Below are 20,554 nucleotides of genomic sequence, written 5' to 3'. Positions count from 1 at the left end.
ATGTACACCGACCACCATACTGGTACAGCTGTGACAGCCACACTTGAGAGGAAGACTGACTTTATACCAACATCAATAATGCACAGCAGGGCACATGCCAGCATTCTCCTCAGGATTAGGAAAGTGTGAGCACATTTAATTCCATCTGACAGGCCCAAGACTATTGCTCTAGCTCTAGTCTTACTTTCCAAGAAGGCTCTGCTTATAGCAATACATCTCCCAGGTCACCTCACCACTCAATGCAGACTCTCTCAAGAAGAGGTGTTCTTTAGTGTGTTCCTTCCTCTCTTGTTTAGAGACTCACTATTGTTTCTTCCCCTAGCATTCATGAAGACTGGATACATTTTATCCAGCTCTATGCTTCATGATAACACTGTTTGATTTGTTCTTAGGAGAAATGCCTGTATTCTTGTGAACTGAGTTCCTATGATGTTTTCCAAGGCTTAGAGCCACAGAACAGACTTCTGACAACTGGTAACTGTCCAAGGATCTGAGCTGTTCTTAGCTTCTCCTTCAAGGGTGTGTAGTACATAAGCTATCCAAGGCTTAGAAATGGTTCTTTTTGAATAAGCATTCTAAAGAGTGTGTAATACATAAGCTATGCAAGGCTTAGAATCGGCTCTCTTTGAATAAACATTCTAAATGCTTAGGATTTCTGCTCACACCTGTTTTGAACATCTGGCTTTGATTCTCTGATCCAGGCTAGCAGGTAAAGAATGGATGCTGGATGGCTGCCCATTTGAAAACCTCAAGTCTATCTTTATCCTTCCTCATTCCTCAAGGCAAGCAGACTTTGTTATAGCTGGGCAAGGGTTCTTTTGAACTGACCTAAAAAGAATGGCATTTAACACGCAGCAGTAACCAGACTCTGCCAGGTTGAATTTCTCTTTGGCATTCACTGCAACTCTCAGGCACTGGATATGGCAGCCCGTGTGTGTACACTTGGATCCCAATCCCCTGCCCCCACTCCACCATTCCTTCAGTGACCTGGTATCATTGATCTCTCATCATTCCTAAGTAATATGTTATCTGGAGGGTGTATATTACATCATCACCTCCCATTGATGTATCCCATTCATGGTATTGCACTTGATCGCCCAAAGAGTAGGGCACAGCTATGGTAAACTGTGATGGGGCACCGTCATGAGTGGCACAGAGAACATTTGGAAAGGGAAAGTGACTAGAACGCCCACCTTGGGAAGCTGACAGGCATCTTGGGGCACTGAAGTTCACTCTTCTACCAGCTTAAAAGAATGTCCCACCTAAATGTGGCTGTAGAGGGGCTGCTGAATAAACTCCTCACGGCATCTTCGTGCATTCTCACTACACTCGATTATATACCCATGGTCAGATCCCAGGGCCTAATTTGCTCTCACGAGAGTCTGACAAGTTTCTTGACTTCATCCACTGTCAAGAATCTTCCCATAGAGTCACTTTAGTTCCCATAGAGTCACTTTAGTTCCCTGTGGCCTCAATTAGTCACATTGAACATAGAAATCAAACAAAGTCTGCACTGAGCATTTTTATTTCTTTGTTTTGTTTTGTTTTGTTTTGTTTTACAATTTCCTACCAACCAACCAACAAAACAAAAAACAAAACAAGACACCTGTTAAGAGCTATGAGCTGTGACTGTGGGTAGAGGTCTATGGCAGAACTGGTGGTTAGTGTGTGCAATGGGGCCCTGGGTGCCAACCTCAGCAAACGAAACCAAATCAACAAAGTAGTATCAGTGACAAACAGGCCCAGGTGACAGACGTATGTTGACACAGGCATGAATACAAGGTGGAGACCCCCCAGCCTCTCAGTTCCACTCCAAGCATAGCCACTGTGCAAGCACAGCAACAGGCACAGTTCTTGCTGGCTCTGCAGGAGGGAGGCGAGGTTTGCAGGATGAGGAAACTCTGTCTGCTAAGGTCTGCTTCATTTGTCACGCAAGCCACACAAGCACATTTCGGCTTTCTTTGCTGAACTTCTAAGTCCAGATTTTCATACTAAGTCACTTTCATTGAAAAAAAGAAAAAAAACAAAAAAACAAAAAAAAAACCTAAGTTGTGCCAGGGAGCAGAGCACATTCACTATCGTCACCATTTCTTTTAATTGTACATATCAGCAATGTTAACTGCGTTTTGTAACCAACCCCTGGACAGTTTTTATCTTGCAGAAATGCAACTCAAGACCTTTTAAACAAAACCTTTCAATCCTGCTTCCTGCAGCTTCAGACCCTGGCATCTTCTCTGTTTCTGTGCATGTGGCTGCACTAGGAGCATGAATGGAAGCGTTCGTTGTTTTACCTGGTGAATCTGATTTATTTCACTTAGCTTCTAGAAGGTTCCTTCAGGGTTCACTCATGTCTTCGTATATATCCGAGTACATTTTAAAGTGGCACAATAATTTCCATTGTATGTCCACATCAAAGCTTATTTATCCCCTCCTTTGGAAACTGCTTCTGCTTCTTGGCTGCTATGAATAATATTGCTATGGCATGGTGTGAAAACCTGCACAGATTCTGTCAGTTTTTTTGAGCATATACACAGATGTAGGATTGTTGTACCACATGGTGTCTGTTTAATTTTCAAAATATTTTTATTATATTTACTTCAAGGGAGGGCAACTAAAATGGCATATGTGTAGGTCAAGACAGCTTGCAAGAGTCAGTTCTCTCCTTCCACTATGCGGGTCCTGGGGAGTGAAACCCAGGCAGTCAGACTTCATACAGGCATGCTTACCCACTGAGCCTTCAGCTGGCCCTCGTTAGTTTTGTGTCTCCCCTATGCCATGTTCCATAATGAATATCCATTTTACATGCCCACTAATACCAAACAGTGGCTATCTCTGTATCTTCAGACCTGAATTTTTGACGTTTATAACTGATTCATATTTTTAAATTACTATATATACCATCCATAACCTGGAGCCGACCTGCTTATGAGTCTGCTGCCCACCAGCCTCTGGCAGATGCAAGGGGTGATTCTTGGTGGCAGAGGAGGTCAAGGATGATGCCTGCATGATACATGCTCCTGGGTGGAAGCACCTCATTTTACCCTACTCTCCAGGGGGGTAAAGCAATAAGCTAGTGTCATACGCTGACGTTCACTTATCCCTTCTCAAAGTACTTTTAATAACAATGGTAAAAAAAAAATCAAAGGAAAGGAAATGTTCTGTGTCCCTCGAGAAACTTGCTTTATGAATATCCAGAATACTCAGTCAAACTCACCTCAGGGGAAGAGCTGAGGGGAAGTACGTTATTTCTTTCTGCAAGTTTTGACCAAATTCCATCAAGAGTTGAGACAAAGGTGAGCTTCTTTCTCTTTATTCCACTACTGGGTTGATTTTTTTTTTTTTAAGAAACTTTGTATTTGTCAAATTCTTATTACTGTGACCAGATTCTTACCAAAAGGCAGACATGTAGGCAGGCAGGGAAGGATGAAGAGAGGGAAGAAGAGAAGCAGAGAAGTAAGACAGAAGGGAGAGAGGGAGGGAGGGAGGGAGAGTTGATGGTGGCTCACAACTTGAGGGTGTAAGACCTCCACCCGTGGTCAGTGGCACTTACTTTAAGATGCCCCCAAGTGAGACACCAAGATGCAGATTGATGCAAAAGGAAGAAGTTTATTTTCTGGCGAGTCTGGGTCAACCCTCAAGGGGAGTTACTAAGAAGGCAAGCCCGGATGGCTAATAAAAGCAGTTTTATACTTTTTAGGGACACAGGTTACATCAGCAAGGTTACAGTTCAAACTTATTGGCTAATCATATTGACCTTTAAATCTATTGACTAGCAAGCATGGGCAGATTATGACATGCATTTGAACTCTACCTGGGAATTTTCAGAGGGTCAGGTGACTATCAGGCAGTACATTCGCAGAATTTTTGTACTCAAGAATGTTCCTGTGTTTGGAGAATGGAACTTGGCCTAGCATTGACTCCAGGCAGGAGCGGGAAGCTCTAAGGAGCATGTGGGACTGGAAAAAGCCCTTAGGGTCCCTCAAGGGCACAGCCCACCCATGGTGGCAAGGCAGGCATGAAGTAGGGACAGGAGGCAGCTGTTCATATTGGGTCCTCAGCTGGGAAGCAGAGAGGTGAATGCTGGCATGTAGCAAGTGTCCTCTATTCCCTGGTTTTTATTCAGTCTGGGACCACAGCCCATAAATGCTGCTGTCCACATTCAGAGTTCATCTTCAGTCCTCAATGAAACCTCTCTGGAAAGGGTCTCACAGGTTTGTACCGGTGCATCTCCTAGGCAACTCAAGATTCAGTCAGGTTGGCACTGAAGGTTGACATTGAAGCCACCTAAGGGAAGTGTTAAAACTTAAAAATAATGTGTACTGGAAGTCCCTTGTCCTCTTCACAGAGCAGGAGTCACAGACAGCACATTGTTCTGCTCTATGGCAAGCATCTTGCCAAAAATAATGTATAATGAAGTACAGCCAACTTTTGGAAGACAACGCAGAGGACTCCATTTAGGAAAGAAAGTCTGCTTTTGGTTCGCTGGATGGTGGTTTCTATGCCTCCTGAGATAATCCTAAGAGAGCTGGACCACTTGAGATACATGGAAGAGCATCATAGATGACCACAATTTGACCACATGCCCAAAGAGTCTTGTCATATAAATTGCCCCCACTTCTGGAAAGGGTAAGAAGTAACTACAATTTCCAAACAGCCTTTCCTCGCTGAAGATGACTGGTACTGTATACCTCCACCAGAAATAGTCCCCAAGTCATTCTGTGGGACTGAAGAGTCTCTTCACTGTAGTTAGGGATAAGAGGAGGCTAGAGGGGAGATGAGGACGAAAGAAAACAGAGAGGGAGGAATCACTGCATGTGAAGCAGGGATGTGCAAAGTGTTTGGTATATGTTACATTACTCCATCCTTACAGCAGCCTTGTGACACAGGATCTAATGTCCATTTTACAGAAGAGAAAACCAAGCTCAGAATGGTTAATCACTTTCCCAAGTCAAACAGCTAGTAAGCAGTTGGTCTGGAGTCGTAGTGTGCTTCCTTGCCAATGTGGTAAAATGCTGACCAACCTGAGGAGAAAAGGTTCTATTTGGCTTAGATGTTAAACTTCACCTTCCCAGGAAGCCAAGGCTGGAAATCAAGTTAGAAACCTGAAGCAGGAATCATAGAAGATGCTGTTGACTGGTTGGTTTAGCTACTTTTTTATTTTTATTTTTATTTATTTATTTATTTATAAAAATTTATTTTCTTTAGTCTCTTTTTTATAGTCCAGTCATTATCCCCCTTCTGGTCCACCCTCTGACAGTTCTTCATTGCATTCCTCCCACACACACCCCACCCCATCAGACCTCCCTGCTCCCTGGCAGTCTCAACATATTACATTTTTAAAAAGTATCTTTTTGGTACAAATAGAATCATGTACAGCCCAGACCCATTGACCTAGAAAAATACCACTCACAGTGGGCTAGGTCCTCACACATCAAAGAGCAGATATGCCCACCAGGCAGTCAGATGCAGGCGATTCCCTAATCCCTCCTCCCCGGGTGTGTCAGGTTAACAACTGAAGTTTACAATGGCATCTGAGAGTCAAATCCCTGCCAAGTGGCCAGGGGAGCTTTCTTGCTGAAATGGTTAGTAAGTTTGCAGCCCCAAAAGATAATATAAGCACTGAAGATACTCCAGATATCTCTAATTTCTGCCAATTCCTTCTCTGAAAGGGACAATTTATGAGTTCACAATTTGAACAATAACAACAACAACAACAAAACTACTGTCTGGAACCATGGTAGGTATAAGTGCAACAAGCTCAAATGATTTAATCTGGCTTTGACAGCTATCCGTATCAACAGCTGAAAATTTAGACAGCAGCTTTAAATATTAAAAATTTAAACAAATATTAAATTATTAAATATTTAATATTAAAATATTAAAACAAATGTTAAAACATAGCTGGGCAGTCATAGGGCTCTGAAGATAATCTACCTCGATTTCTCTTTCTTTTTTTGAGGCAGAATCTTAAGTAGCCCAGGCTAGCCTCAACATATTATGTAGCTGAACCTTGAACTCTTCCACACCTGGCTTCACCTCAGGGGATATCTAACCCATTACCAAGAAAACCTACTTTACTCCACATTCTAGTTTTTTTAATGCTTTCACCTGAAAATAGAGTGCTTCGCTTTTATTCTTATATGAACTCACAGCCCTTATTAACTTGCTTCCAGGAAGCAATTTAATATCAAAAAAGAGAATCCTAAAAACAAATAACTCACTATAATTGTGTTGGGTTTTTTGAATGACACCTCACACCTCTTTGGTGAGATCTGGGGAGGGGCCTGCCAAGCACTCGTTTCCTCTAAAAACTATTCTGCACAGCAGCAATATACCCATACTTACAGAAGTCCTGCTTGGTCAGACATCACAGCCCCAACCCCGCCCCAGCCCCGCCCTACCCGAGTCCTAGCTCACCCCAACCCCAACCCCGCCCCAGCCCCGCCCTACCCCAGTCCTAGCTCACCCCAACCCCAACCCCGCCCCAGCCCCGCCCTACCCCAGTCCTATCTCACCCCAACCCCAACCCCGCCCCCAGCACCACCCCCACCTCAGCCCCACCCCCGCCCCACCCTCACCCCAGGGCTTCTGTGCTTGGGTACACATGCTGCCTCACTCCTTCTGAGCCTTTGACATTTCCATACTGCAGAGTTTACCAGGAAAGTGCAAGAACACACTTGATCATTTCCCGTGGGACAAACCAGGTCTATCATAGTCTCCTTACAGTTTGAATGAAAACAATCAAATTGCGAGTCTGTGTGTGTGTGTGTGTGTGTGTGTGTGTGTGTGTGTGTGTGAATGCTCTTTGTTCCATTAAGCTGTTATTTTTAAAACTCAAAACAACATGAAGTTCATTTATAAGATTGAGTTGGTCAGGTGAATTAAATTTACAATCTGTATCAGTCAGATATTTATCAAAAGTATTTTCTTAGAAGTTTTGACACTAGATTTGATTTTGTGTGAATGTTATAAGATTTTATTGCCTAGAGACACTCACTTCAGGATTTGTTCAAGATCAATACTTTGGCTTTGCAAAACTGAGGGGTCTTGCAAAGTTGAAGCGATTTACAAACCTATAAATGTCTGCATAGTAACATTTTGTCAGTGATCTCCTCGAGTTTGATTCTTCTAGGCAGTATGGCTTACTGCTATTGTCTCAGTGCACGAGCATTGGTGCCCCCCCCCTGCCCCCAGCAGTAATATAACCTAATGCTGACGTTCTGGGAACATACCCCCACTGATGGCACACGAGGGTAATCTGGTAGAAACTTCTAACGTCAGCAGTGGAGGGATTATATGAATATGAGTATAAGCTGCACTGTCATAAGATAGCAACATCATTTAAGTTTGGGCTCCCCTACCCCTTCCCTCCTCTCTTCCCTCTCTCAGCCTCTCTGTCTTGTGTGACACTGGGGATGCAACTCGAGCCTAGGACAGCTGGGAGTTTTAACTCCGTCACTGAGTTATGAGTTAAAACTTAGCAGGATTTTAATAGTTTTGCAGATTTTTGTAAACCTAGATATCTCTGTGTGTGAATGAGCCTGTCATGTCAGTAAACCATGAGTGACTTAACTCGGGAAAGCCAAGCAGGGAACCCTGGCCTCTCCCCACCGGAGCTCCATTCCACTGCATGCGCTATTGCTATTCTTTTTGAATTATGAACGTGATTCACTTGAATGGCTCTTGACCATAACTAAGACGACCTAAGCTTGCTTTCTGTCCCTAATAATAATTATGCTTCATACAATTACTACCACCATCCTCTCTCCTCCGTAGACCAGTAACTGGACCAACTCCCCAAAGGTCTACTCTCTCCTTCCTCTCACCCACATTTTCTTCTTTTGCAGATTGGATTTGAGGCCCCTTCTCCCCAGGCACAGTCTGCAGCCTTGGGGAGTGGGGGTGGGGCTGATCCTGAGCCAGCTCGCCACGTCTTCTCCTTCTCCTGGCTGAATTCCCTAAATGAATAATATTTATTCTCGTTGCTGCCCCCTGTCTGCCTGGCTGAGAAGCACACAGGCAGCAGGAAACAGGTGGAAATTCACCACGATTCATATGAAGGGGACCTCTGGACAGGATGTCTGAAAGCAAAACAAAACAAAACAATACCACCACCCTTTAATTCCAGATGACTATCTCACTCATTGAGAAAATGATTATGCTCAGAACAAAATTACAGAAAATACTCTTCCGAAGAAACTTGATCTTCTGCAAATCTTTCATTTGTGTGAGAAACCTTCTGAGGGTTGTGTAGGTGTGGTGCACGTGTGTGTATCAGCCATCAGTGCCAAGTGGCAACAGAGTGGCAGAACACTCCCCACTCTCCCAGCCTCCGGGCTTCTGGGTATTTTAGGACACTTGTGCCTTTCGCTTTTCTCCTTAGCATTGCAGGTGGTAGGTGATGTTCAGTGTCAGTTCCAAGCTGACCGATTTATCAAAATATGGAGATTGGTCACTGACCAAAGCTATGTAGGGCGCTGTAGAGGTTCCTCTTCCCTACGGATGCCATGGGTGTGCAGACAGGACTTTCCTTTACACGTAGCCACACTTCCATAGTCCAGAAGGCCAAAAATCTAGGGCAACACTTTTGACATTTTTCTAATCTTATTTACATATCTCATAATTGTATCCATGTATTAGGCATTTTAATTGAATTTCTGAGAGGAACTGTCTACTTTCTTAAGTGTCCTGCCATAGCAGCAATCTAATAATCTGTGGAGCAACTGCATGGATTTAAGTATACACACAATTCTCCCCCTGTGCTCTCTCTCTCTCTCTCTCTCTCTCTCTCTCTCTCTCTCTCTCTCTCTCCCTCTGTCTCTCTCTGTCTGTCTCTCTCTCCCCCTCTGTCTCTCTCTCTCCCTCCCTTCCTCCCTCCCTCCCTCCCCCTCTCTCTGTCTCTCTCTCCTCTCTCTCTTTCCTTGCCTTCATCACATAAGTGTAACTTTACTTTAAATGAACTCTTAAATAAATTAAATCTTAAATCTTCAGTCTCCTAGCAATGTATTCAGTGATTCATGTTTTATTATTAAGCCATTAATCAAGCATATTTCCAGGGCCTCAAGAGAAGTGCCATCTTCATATATACAAATTAATTTTAAAGTATTAATTATGGAACTAAAATTTTTAGGGTGGTAACTAAACTACTAAAGCAAACGTATTAAAATTAGAAGTGCTGTTTAATTTTAGAAGCAAATAACAGGCCTACAAGTTGCAGTTATTAGGACTGGGATAGAGAGAAATGTGAAAGGTATTTGTGTAGCTATTAAAGTCAAAATGTTCTTTTTTTAAGAAAAAATTTCCCAAGTGACCTTTCACTGAGAATATGTTTATTTGCTTGAGATGCTTGCATTCTTGTTTCTCCTATCTAGGCTGGTGAGTAGTACAGTGGGTACAGGCTTGCTCTTGGGCCTGAAGAACCCAGTTCAGGTCCTAGGACTCACATGGTAGGAGGAAGCTGACCTTCTCCCCTTGTCCTCTGACCTCCACCCACTTCCCATGAGGCCCACACTTCCTCGGTCCTCAGCTAATTAGGCTTGCATGTTATTTCCACTGTGACTGATCTTTCAATTGTAAAATTATCAAGTTTTAGAGGTGGGAGGAACCTCTAAAATTATTTAATTTAATCTCAGAAGGGAAGTCTGAGAGGTACAGAGGAAAGCCCAGGACAAATTACAGGGCCAATGTAAGCTATGTGACAAATGTTCCTATCTTTAGGAGAAAATAAAATGTAGGCTGTTTTGTTGAGGGGGCAAGTTGTTTGTTGTATTGTTTTTATGTCTTGTGCTGGGGCCATTTCTGTATGCACACTGAAGAGGAAAAATAAAGCCACAACAACCTTTGCAGATTTTATTAAAAATATATTTAACGTTCTCTTACACAACCAAATTGACCAAGAATCAGAAAGATGTTTTATTACTGAAACATTTACAAGAAAAAGTTGATTCAAAGAGCTTACACATTTCGTCCTAGCCACTCCTCAAGAATGAATTCTCTTTCACTGCAGCTCCAAATAAACACAACTGGATGACTCCCATCTGCTTTTTAAAAGGTTTCCTCCTTGGGTCCACATTTTCTTTAAGACATCGCTATAAAGACGCTTATTTGCACATAGAAATTAAGCATGGGCAATACAAATAACGCTGTTTTGTTACTACACAGAAATACACTTTGTGCATGCTAAGTAAGGGGTATATAGGCTCTCTCCCTGTACATCTTCTATGCTTCAAGCTATATAAAAATAAACAAATGATATCGGAGCTGCAATATGGTACAGAATACTGTTTTAAATTTTTATTTTTACTTGTGTGCTAAATGCAGAATCGTTTTGGCCAAGCGCAACATTTCATTTCCCGATAATCTCCATCAGTTTCCTGTTACTGTGAGCTTGCTGAGCTAACTGCTCTGCCCTGGCCATTTCCAAGACTTCCCTCAGAAGGTGGAAGGTGAGATCCAGAGAGATGGGCGGCTCCTCCGACCGCCTCTCCCTCTCCAGCGCCCCCTGGTGGCCACCGAGGGTATCCTCGGCGCCGCGTTCCGCCGGCTCCGCGCGGCTGTCGAGCGAGCGCTGAGGCATCTGCAGCTGCTGCAGCAACACGCGGAAAAAGTTAGCCGCAGCCTGGTCGTGCGAGGGGCGGCTGCCGCGACCCGCGGTGAGGGGCGTGGAGTTGGGGGACAGCCGAGCAGCGGGACTTCTGTTGAGATTCCCCAGGCGGAGGAAGTATTCTTCACCCATGCGGATCAGAACCGGCTGAGGCTGCTGGGGCTGCTCCGGCTGCAAGAAATTCAAGGGCTGCGGGGCCCGCGGCGCTCGGGGGACGGATCCCCTGCTCAGCAGGGCCCTGCAAGGCAGGCAGGACGACAGAGCCACCAGCAGCATGCCCGCGGACACCAGCAGCCGCAGCCGCATGTTAGGGGCGCTCTCTGCAGCACCGAGGTTGAGGTCGGGGGAGAGAGAAGGTGGGGGAGAAAGGTAAGATTGGTCAGAGTTGAGCTCAGCTGGAAGGTGCAGCGGGGCTTCCTATCCGACACCCACAGACAAGAACAGGCTCTAGGCTTCGGTGACGCTGTCCGCGGTGCTGAAGCTAGGTACCTGCAAAGCTCAACTGGTGCGAGCCCGCAGGTGACCCTTCTTTGGAGACCTAGAAGGGACACCCCCTGGCTCCTCTTCCTAAGGATCTCCCAAACGACTTCCCCAAACCGACTTCCCTGAGCCCGGACAAGTGCCACAGGTTTAAGCTTTCGCACACCCTAATCGCCCCCTTTCGGACATCCTTTACTTCCAAATTGAGAACTACCTCCTCTGTCTCCATTCCTGCCCTTGCTCCGTTTGCTTGGGGACCTGGGATGCAATAGGGGAGCCATTCTTTGCACAGACTATGAGCAGTGAGTGGCAGATTGGATTGAGTGGATAAAGATGAGCAGCCGCCGTCTAACTTCGCTTTTTCACATCGCCACTGTCATCGGAATTTTAAGGCACAGTTAGCGACACACATACATGCATAGGCACAGGCATTCCAGCACATGGGCAGCTGGCTCCGGGGCTCACCACAGCAGCTCAGGCAGCACAAAGTTGGTGGCGCCCGTCTAGGCGCTGCCTACCTTCTCCTCCCTTGGCAGGTGAGCCCGCACTGCTGCCTCTGCAGAGGGACTTCTCTCAGGATGCCTCCTGCAGGTTTTCTTCCTCTTCTCCTTTCTCTTCTCCTTTTCTTTTGCCTTTTCCCTTTCTCTTCAGTCTCTCAACGTACTTGGGCTCTGAGTTTCTCCACACCAGAGCCTGGAGTGAGATTTTATAATGTCGACCGACCCTCTTCAGAAAGCACGCAGCATTTGCCTAATAAGCTGACGCTCTCTTGACAGCTCGATTGCGTGCTGCCTCTGCTCCTGCATAAATAATAGGGCCCTGCCAAGGAGCGAGGGACCGAGTTCTGCTATTTCAACACTGAATCTCACATCCAATTATATCAACAGATATTTATCGCCTCCTTGGTGACGTCAACGAGCCCGAAAATGGAAGGGCTTCTTATGACTTGTCCATTGACAAAAATTCTTGAATGAGATTATCCAAGTGTGGAAAACATACTGACCTCTTACTATGATAGGCCAGATACGGACCAGAAAAGAGACAGAGAGTGGGAGGGGAATGAAGAAGAGGTGGGGAGTGCAGAGCTTCCAAGAAGGTAGCCACCATTAAAGGGGTGGATCTGGACATTTCCTGGTGCCTCAGCACCCCCACCTAACTTTTCTGTCAGGCTGTCCTCTCAGGAAACATCTCAGTATCTGAAATCTGACGTTACTATGGCCTGCCATCTTTCTGCCTGGAGGAGAATGAAGAACTAGGGGACAGAGACAACCAAGTCTGAGCTTTTATCCACTTTAGTCCTCCCAAGAGTATACATAGGAATTATGGAGCTGAAGACAAGGCCAGTACATTTCTTGAAACCAGCTTAGTGTTTTCCTTTACAAGAAAAGAGCTATTCTAACGATGAAGGCCATAAACAAAGTCTCTTAAAAGCCTCAGTTTCAAGTGAATCTCAGGCCTCCTATGGTTCTCTTAGAATCTAAAGTTAATCAGAACTGTTCCCCCAAGAAGAGCAGGGTGAACTGTGTATATTAAACAGTCTGATCGGAGTCTACACTGCAAACCCAATGAGAGAGGCATTGTTCTTTTGTGTTGAAAAAACTTAAGCTGTTTGATAACCTGAAAAAAAAAACCAGTTATTGAGTCTGTAAAAGAGAATCATTCATTTCACCTCCGTGTACTGTGAAACCATGATGGTGTGCAGAGCAAACCACTCAAGTTATTTATTATGTGTTCTGTTCTTTTCTCCACATTCAAATGTGCACCACAAGTGTCTTTAGTTATTGCTTTCTGACACTATTATAGAACACAATGCCATGTCTATAAATCTACTCTCAGTTCTGAGTTGAATGGAGATTACGTCTAAGTGGGAAGTAGTTACCTTTAATCCTGCAATTCAAGACGCTGGTACAAACTCTAGTGTCTGGGGTTCGTTTCAGCTGCCTCATAACCACCGCTACTGTTTATCCAAAATCTCCTGTTCCCTGTTTCTGGTTATGTCTGCCATTTTCTCTGTCACAAGTAATGCAATCCAGATTTCCACCCCTGTTTGGGGCCTGTACTAATTGATAACTCTTCTAGAAACAAGAGGGAGGTGGGGGAAACACTGGAGGTTGCAGAAAAGTCAGCTCATAAGTGAATGAATGGGATGCATTTCTGATAGAAGAGAACGCAGGAAGAATTCTGTCCACTGGAGAAGTGTGATTCATTAATAAATAATGATTAAATTGTGCTTTAGAGGAAAAGTGGGTTTACATTGACAAGGAGGCTTGAAGAACCTTCACTATTGTCACAGTGGGCATTTTAGAGGTTAAAATTCACCTCAGTGTTTGGGATTTTTGTTTGTTGGTCTCTGTTTTGTTTTTACTTTCATTCTTGACCCCTTCTTTGCTCATTCATAAAGTTCAGCTTAAGTGCCAGTCTGGAGAGGGAAAGGAGGCCAATGAGTCCTGAAGAGGAAGTAAGAGAGAGACATGCCTATGGGCTTTCCAGGAGAAGTCAGGGAGGGTCCCTGGGGGAAGAAGTGGCACACATGGGCTCTTACTAACCTCCTGGCCCTCAAGATCCCTCCCATCGGCACAACAGGGGGGGCGTGTTTTTATTCGGGCTCCACTCTTGCTGTTGAGCCTTTGCTGCGGGGCTTACCTGGAATATAAATTGTGAGGTACCATAATTTACTGAAGCAAACCACAGAGAACTCATGTTAGAAATGATCGCTTGGCTTAAATGAGAACCAGAGGGAATCTGAAGTTACTCAGCTAGTGATAAAATCAGAACAAGAACCCAGTTCTTTACTGCTGGCCTCACTATTTACACAGCATTACGGCATCCTTTGTGCTTTCTTTCCCAGCAGAGGCACATGAATGAGCAGAGACGAGAGGACTAGGTGGAGCAACACACATATCAGCTCTTGAAGGCCTTTTCATGGGTTTTCCTTTTATTCACAAGGCACGAGAACACAGAAATTCTTTGTGCAGTGCCCCTTGGCTTTAAATGTCTGTGTGTGCACACTGCTATTTTCATGTTAACTGAATCTTGTGATGTGAGGTTTTTAAGTGCACTGATGCACCTAAAAATGAAAATGCAAAATAAAAATTCACACAAAAATAAAAGAATTAAGTTTATCTTTTTATAGAATATAGGGAGTAGGGAGGATTCTTGAAATTATGTTATTGATGTGTGATTACAGACATAAAAATGTAGATATGATCTACACAAGACACTAATAATCTCTATTACAAGACTCACACCAAGAGATAGCACTTCACTTACTGAAAGGAGTCATAAAAGGACCAACACAAATGCTTTTATATCCTAGAAACACTGTTCAAGAAATATGGGCACCAAGTAGTGATTAATTCCTATTCAGAATACTTTATCAAAAGCAATGTAACATAGGAGTGAGTTAAATAATATGGAACACAGATTAATTAAATAAAAGAGAAGCAAGAGGGTAGGGTATGGGACTCAGTGACAGAGAACTTGCCCTGGGTTCAAGCCATAGTATCTCACACACACACACACACACACACACACACACACACACAGGCACATAGACACATAGACACACACACACACACACACAGGCACATAGACACATAGACACATAGACACACACACACAGAGAGAGACAGAGACAGAGACAGAGAGAGAGACAGAGACAGAGAGAGAGACAGAGAGAGAGAGACAGAGACAGAGAGAGAGACAGAGAGAGACAGAGACAGAGAGACAGAGACAGAGACAGAGAGACAGAGACAGAGAGACAGAGAGACAGAGACAGAGACAGATTTTAAGAACAAAGACACAAAGAGACAGAGAGCAGGTACCTCCTTAGCGCCTGCATCCCTTTGCACTTTTATATACTCCTATTGGCAAAATCCAGGCCATCAAATACACTCTTCAAGTTTGCTAACTGAGTTGACATTAACCTGTCATGTTTACTCACAGTCAGGTTGCTTAATCATTGTGGTCACTGCACTTTAGGTAGATTTGATAGGCATCATCATAAGATGATAAAGAAAGGATTTCAAAAACATAAATTCCTTACTGCTTCCCTGGGAACAATATTGTAACTGCTAGCAATCTCTTCTGGTGTCAAAGCCATACATCCTCTCTATAGAGAACATGGAAGATTCTGAAAAACACAATGGAGCATGTAAGCTAGCTGTGGAGGCACACATCTCTAATCCCAGCACCTTCAGTGGGCAGCAGAACTGCAAGCTGGAAGTCAGCCTGGCATAAATTGTAAGACTTGGCCAAACAACACTGTACAAAATTCTTCTGAATGCCAAAGCTAATCACATTTACCACTTTGTTACCTGTCCCCAAAGGTTTGTGATGAGATCATATATTTTTCTTAATTGGACTAATCCTGTGGTCTTAATTGTGATCTCTACTTTAAAATAAAACCTACATTTTAAAACCTAAATGTAAAGAAAAAAAGAGGGAGGGAGGGATTTTAAATATTCTTACCATAGGAAATGGTATGTAAGGTGACATACAGGTTAGTTGGTTCCACTTAGATGTTCTATCATGTTCTATTATATATATCAAAATATGTTGCATGCTGTGTGTGTTATTGGCAACGCACATTAATTATTTGGTTAACAAGTGTTTTGTTGTGGGACTCTTTCTGAGATTAAGTTTAGGACCTGTATGCTTATGTTCTGCTAAAATCATGGATGTCTTTCAGCATAAATCTCACATTTCACTAGTCACTGTCACAGCATAGACTGGACACTGTGTGACAGGGCATGGGTTTTCTGTATAAGTTCCTTCTCAAAACACAATGGAGATTCATTCCTTGGCCTGTTAAATAAATCCCTTGTCCGTTGAGTCCATTCAGTGGGTACTTGCTAGCCTATTGAAAGAATGCACTGGTCACTCTTCTGTTTAATGAGTGCAGTGGACACTCTAAATCCTGTTGAATAAATGCAGTGGATATTCCCAAGACTGTTGAATATGTGCAGTGGCTACTCCCCAGACTTTTGAATAAATGTAGTAGACATTCCTTAGCCTGTTGAGTACAGCTCATATTTCTTGCCTGTTGAATTAATGCAGTGGTCACTCCAAAAGCTAAGTAAGTACAGTGGATACTCCATAGTTCATTGAATAACACAGGACAGAAAATTCATCTAGAACTATATCATCATAAAATAACTCAATAGCACAACTGTATTCTATTATTTCCTGTTGTGGTAGGCCAGTTACTCCTGCTCAAATTGCCTGGCCTTGTTCTTCTCTACCTACCCCAATGTTCTGGGTTCCTGAATAAAAGACACACACGCAGCCTTTTGTTTTAATATGCCTTAAAGAGCTCAATGGCTGGACACTTCCAAACTTCCATGAAACTCTCCCCTATGATATTCCTGAATTATTACTTATTAAAACCTATATTCCATCCTAGCCGCCCCATACCCTAGGCTTGCAACCCTTCTGGGCCAGGATACCCGACTCTTACATGTTGACAGTCTCTCTGTCCTACACTTCTCAGGCCTGGTCTTTCTCCTTTCCCTCCAGGGCAAATCTTTCTCCTCCATCCTCTCTCTGTTCCCTTGCCTGTGAATCCTAAAGTCTTGCCTCTGTCTCCCTCCCTGCCCAGCCATTGGCCTCCAGCAACTTTATTTACCAATCCAAACCAACTGTGAGCAGGGACCCTCAGAGTCTTACATGCTGGGGATTCTCATGCAAATTTTGGAACCCAATTAACATAATACAAGCGTTAGAGTAAATCCACAGCTATTTCTCTCAACTGCTTAAAATATGGCACAAGCATATGTATCAAAAGATGGCCTAGCCGGCCATCACTGGAAAGAGAGGCCCATTGGACATGCAAACTTTATATGCCCCAGTACAGGGGAACGCCAGGGCCAAAAAAATGGGAATGGGTGGTAGGGAAGTAGGGGGGAGGGTATGGGGGACTTTTGGGATAGCATTGGAAATGTAATTGAGGAAAAGATGTAATAAAAAAAATATGGCACAAGCATTTGCCTTTGACCTAATTTTACTGAATTACCCTTGGAAAGGCCATTTCTCAAAATTCAATTCCTTCTAAGAGCCTGGGCATTAGAAGTTCAATATGTGAATTCAGGGAAGACACAGCTTAGCTCCTAACAACAGATTTCATAAAATCATACTGTTTGGTTTGGACATACTAGGCAGACATCTGGATGCCTTGCATTTCCAGAGAATGAGAGTCTGAATCTTGCATACCTAGAATTTCAAGTATCTGACCTTGGTCTCACCCCTAGTTCAGCACTTTTGCCTGCCTGCCATACATACCCTTTTCCCTTGGACTTACTCCACATTCTCTATCCTATTGCCCCTGAGCAATAGTTTACATCTGTTTCTCCATTTTGCTTCCTTAGAATCTTAGAAAAAAGATTCATTCGTTTTTTTCTCTGATATTACTTCAGAAGTATGGTCAAGCTCTTTCACACACATATGGTTCTTTTTCTATCCCCTGTCTTACTAGGGATTATATCTCACCAGGATGATACTGCCATTTTAGTGTTCTCAAAGAGGGGATATACATGTAAATGCATTCCAAATGCAGTGTAGGGAGCAGACTGGGGGGCCAGTCTGTAATGATTCACTCACACACACACACACACACACACACACACACACACGCCACACACATGCTTATTACAGAGTAGATACCACATATGGTGGTGATTGGAGCAGCAGCAGCAGAAAGCAAAGAGAGGACCCAGAGAGCCCAGGACCCTTCACCTGTGGACATCCTGTGAGGACAGGGCTTCATCTCACTTCCCACTAGTCAATTATTCTCTCAGAACCAGGAGTCATCCGTGGATGCCTCATCTTCTTTGCCCAGAAAATGGCAAGGATCTTATCACCTCTTTAGCAAAGTTAGGAAATAACTATGCCTGGTGAGGTGACTCGGAACATCAGGAAAGGAACATGACCAGTTCTCTGACAAGCCCCACTCCTCTGGTCACGATAGACATGACTGACCTTTCTATTTACATCACAATACATCAAATTTTCTGTTTTAGTGTCAGATAATGGATGGAGGGCAGTGGTAGGATGTGTGCGAACTTTCTGTCAAGAAAGGCAATTTTCAGGAATGAATCATTTTACAATAGTTGGCCACAAGAAAGAAATCCACTAGACAAGTATCCTGAATAGACATTTATATTCATAAACATTACTAGGCTCTGAAGAAAGGTCCTCAAATAAGGCTCCTAAGGATGTTACTAGTTTTTCCAAAAGGGAAGGGGCAGAGTTAAAACAAATTCGAACATATATTTTACTGGAGGATTTTTCGTGTTTTTATGTTTTTATTCTGTAGTGTCCTAGTTCTTGTCACTGACTTGCCTACACAGCTTGTTACCCTGATACTAAATGGGAACAGAGTAACCCCAGCAGCACTCCTTGGAATCTTGCTATGTTTCCTTTCTTTGACACCTAGCATTTAAGCCAACACTTAGACTTGCTAGTTATTTTTACCATTTCTGGGCAGAAAATGGCTTGTTTTACTCCAGAAGAGAATCTTGGGGTTATGACGACCCTGCATTTTTTAGGGTGCTCAGAATTTCTTGCCCTTGAAAGGGTCAGCTTTCATCAGGATGTGCACTGATGAGGGCATGAGCGTCTCTTGTCAGGTGAGGGTATTTCAAGGTCTCAGTGCAAGGTTTCTGGGCCTGGCTCTCAGGGGAAGTGACCTAGACAGAACTGACCATGGCAAGAAGACACTGTTTTGGTTTTCTGGGAATTTGGTTACCCAAGGGGCAATAAGCAATGGAGTAGCCACCATTCAGGAGCTGTGTTCAAAGATGTTATTCCTGGATCTGTGTTCATGACTGTTGTGAACTTTACATCGAGTTATTTTTCTTCTCCACGGTTTCTTTGGTCGATAGGTAGAAGATGGGATATTAGCTCCCATCACAAAAGCTTCAATTATACTACCATACATGCATTCCTTTGCCTCTTAGTTTGATTGTGAACTTGCCTCCCACTCCTTCATAGATGGACACTTAATACAGAGCGTATGCCTACTGAGTATTGGCTATTGGAGGCTCACTGTGTCCTATTTAGTAGAAAGGCCTCATTAGTTCTAGGTGGCCCTATATTTCTGATAGCCAGTGAGCACTTGGAAGGGGCTTGTGGGAAAGCTCACATATGGAGTAAGGATTGTTTGACTTGCCACATTTGCTCTCCTTCTTTTGCATACATTTCAGGAGGGATCTAAGCAGTAACATCTCTAGGATAATAGGAAAAGACTTAATGGCCTCAAGCAGCAGTGGGACTTAATAGTCGTATTCACAGGAAGTTAAATATGGAGATGTCTGAGTTGCACCTAATTTCCCAACCTGTTGTCTTTGTACTTTAATTCTTAATAGCTCTAAAATTCTTCCATTTGCTGATGCTCTCTTAGCTTCCCAGAAACAACAGTGATTGCAAAGACAGGATTTTTTTTTTAATTTGAATGGAGAGCTATAATTACATAACTTCATAGGTTTCTGCTGTAAAGTGTTGCTCAGCCTTTGAAGAGCTGCACCATGTAATAAACTTTTTGTTTGTGTGATCTTCAAATTCCTAGGCCAAAGTCTCATTCCATGAGATTTGAAGATGAGACCTTTGTGAGATAAGCAGAATGTGAATATAGAGACACCCTGCGTGAGCTTAGCACTCTCGTAAAAGACACCTCTGTCTCATAAAACATGGTCTCTCTTCCCTTCCAACTCTTTGTCATCAGATAGCAAGATGGCCCACAGCAGACAGTATATCTGCCAGAGCCTGGTCGTGGACTTCCTGTCCTCCAGGATGGTGAAAAATCAGGTTTCGTTTTCATTGTTTAAGCCACCTAGTCCATGACCACACGAAAATAAATGACATTTTTATGGAAGTTGTCATAGTATCTTTTCTTAAATATTTTAAGAACAAAATTCTTCAAATAGCTTTGCCAACATCCCTAGTGGGATGTAGACCTTTGAAATGTCAGTTGGCAACTGGTATACTGTACACCTGACTTTGTTTCTTCATAGCTGGGTAACCTGGACGAAATTGAAACCTACATTCCACATCAACTCTCTCCAGCACAGAAAAATTTCCTGGGTAAAGGACTACTAGACTAAGAGCCAAGAATAAGAGTGTGAACAACATGAGCTATAGATGAGCATTAGTGTTTGGGGTCTTTTTTTTTCCATTAGATATTTTTTTATTTACATTTTCAAATGCTATCCCGAAAGTTCCCTGTACCTAAAGTCGGGGTCTTATGAAATATTAAGCACTCACCTTAGCATCCCCTAGAACACCATCAGGAATGCTCTACAGGGATTTTTCCTTGGCTGAGGAGCTTCTCAAAAGCCAGACGCAGATCTTTCTGCTAAGAAATTTGGGGCACTGCAGCTCCCTCCTTTTGGGCCAAGAAAAGTACAATAATAGCTTCCTTTGTTTGTGCTTCTTCCAGAAACTTTGCTTTTGTGCCTCTAATCCTTTATCCCTGAG

The 20,554-nt window shown here is 43.4% G+C and overlaps 2 protein-coding genes across 4 annotated transcripts in view; one reads left to right on the top strand and one right to left on the bottom strand.

The window, feature by feature from the left end:
• The window catches only part of Trim55 (tripartite motif containing 55), a 47,561-nt gene extending 39,399 nt beyond the window's left edge, over nt 1-8,162 (top strand). For 2 of the 3 annotated variants that reach the window (XM_021158626.3, XM_029475363.2), the window contains one exon: nt 7,848-8,162. In XM_021158626.3, coding sequence (XP_021014285.1) covers nt 7,848-7,970 — 123 coding nt within the window. In that variant the 3' untranslated portion in view covers nt 7,971-8,162. The remainder of the gene's footprint in view (nt 1-7,847) is intronic. The other variant, XM_029475361.2, reaches the window with a different exon arrangement.
• A 1,568-nt stretch (nt 8,163-9,730) lies between these two features.
• On the bottom strand, nt 9,731-12,086 carry Crh (corticotropin releasing hormone). Its single transcript, XM_021159183.2, has 2 exons — nt 11,602-12,086; nt 9,731-10,923 (listed from the first exon to the last, which is right to left on the bottom strand). Exon 2 carries the CDS (start codon nt 10,907-10,909, stop codon nt 10,346-10,348), a length of 564 nt encoding a protein of 187 aa, XP_021014842.1. The 5' UTR covers nt 10,910-10,923; nt 11,602-12,086; the 3' UTR covers nt 9,731-10,345.
• Nucleotides 12,087-20,554: the final 8,468 nt, after the last annotated feature.

The sequence above is a fragment of the Mus caroli genome, unplaced genomic scaffold (assembly GCF_978045245.1).
Source record: "Mus caroli unplaced genomic scaffold, Mus_caroli_1 scaffold_3, whole genome shotgun sequence".
Lineage (NCBI taxonomy): Eukaryota > Metazoa > Chordata > Mammalia > Rodentia > Muridae > Mus > Mus caroli.
The sequence above is the reverse complement of the archived record's forward strand: the minus strand, read 5'-3'. Positions and strand labels throughout refer to the sequence as shown.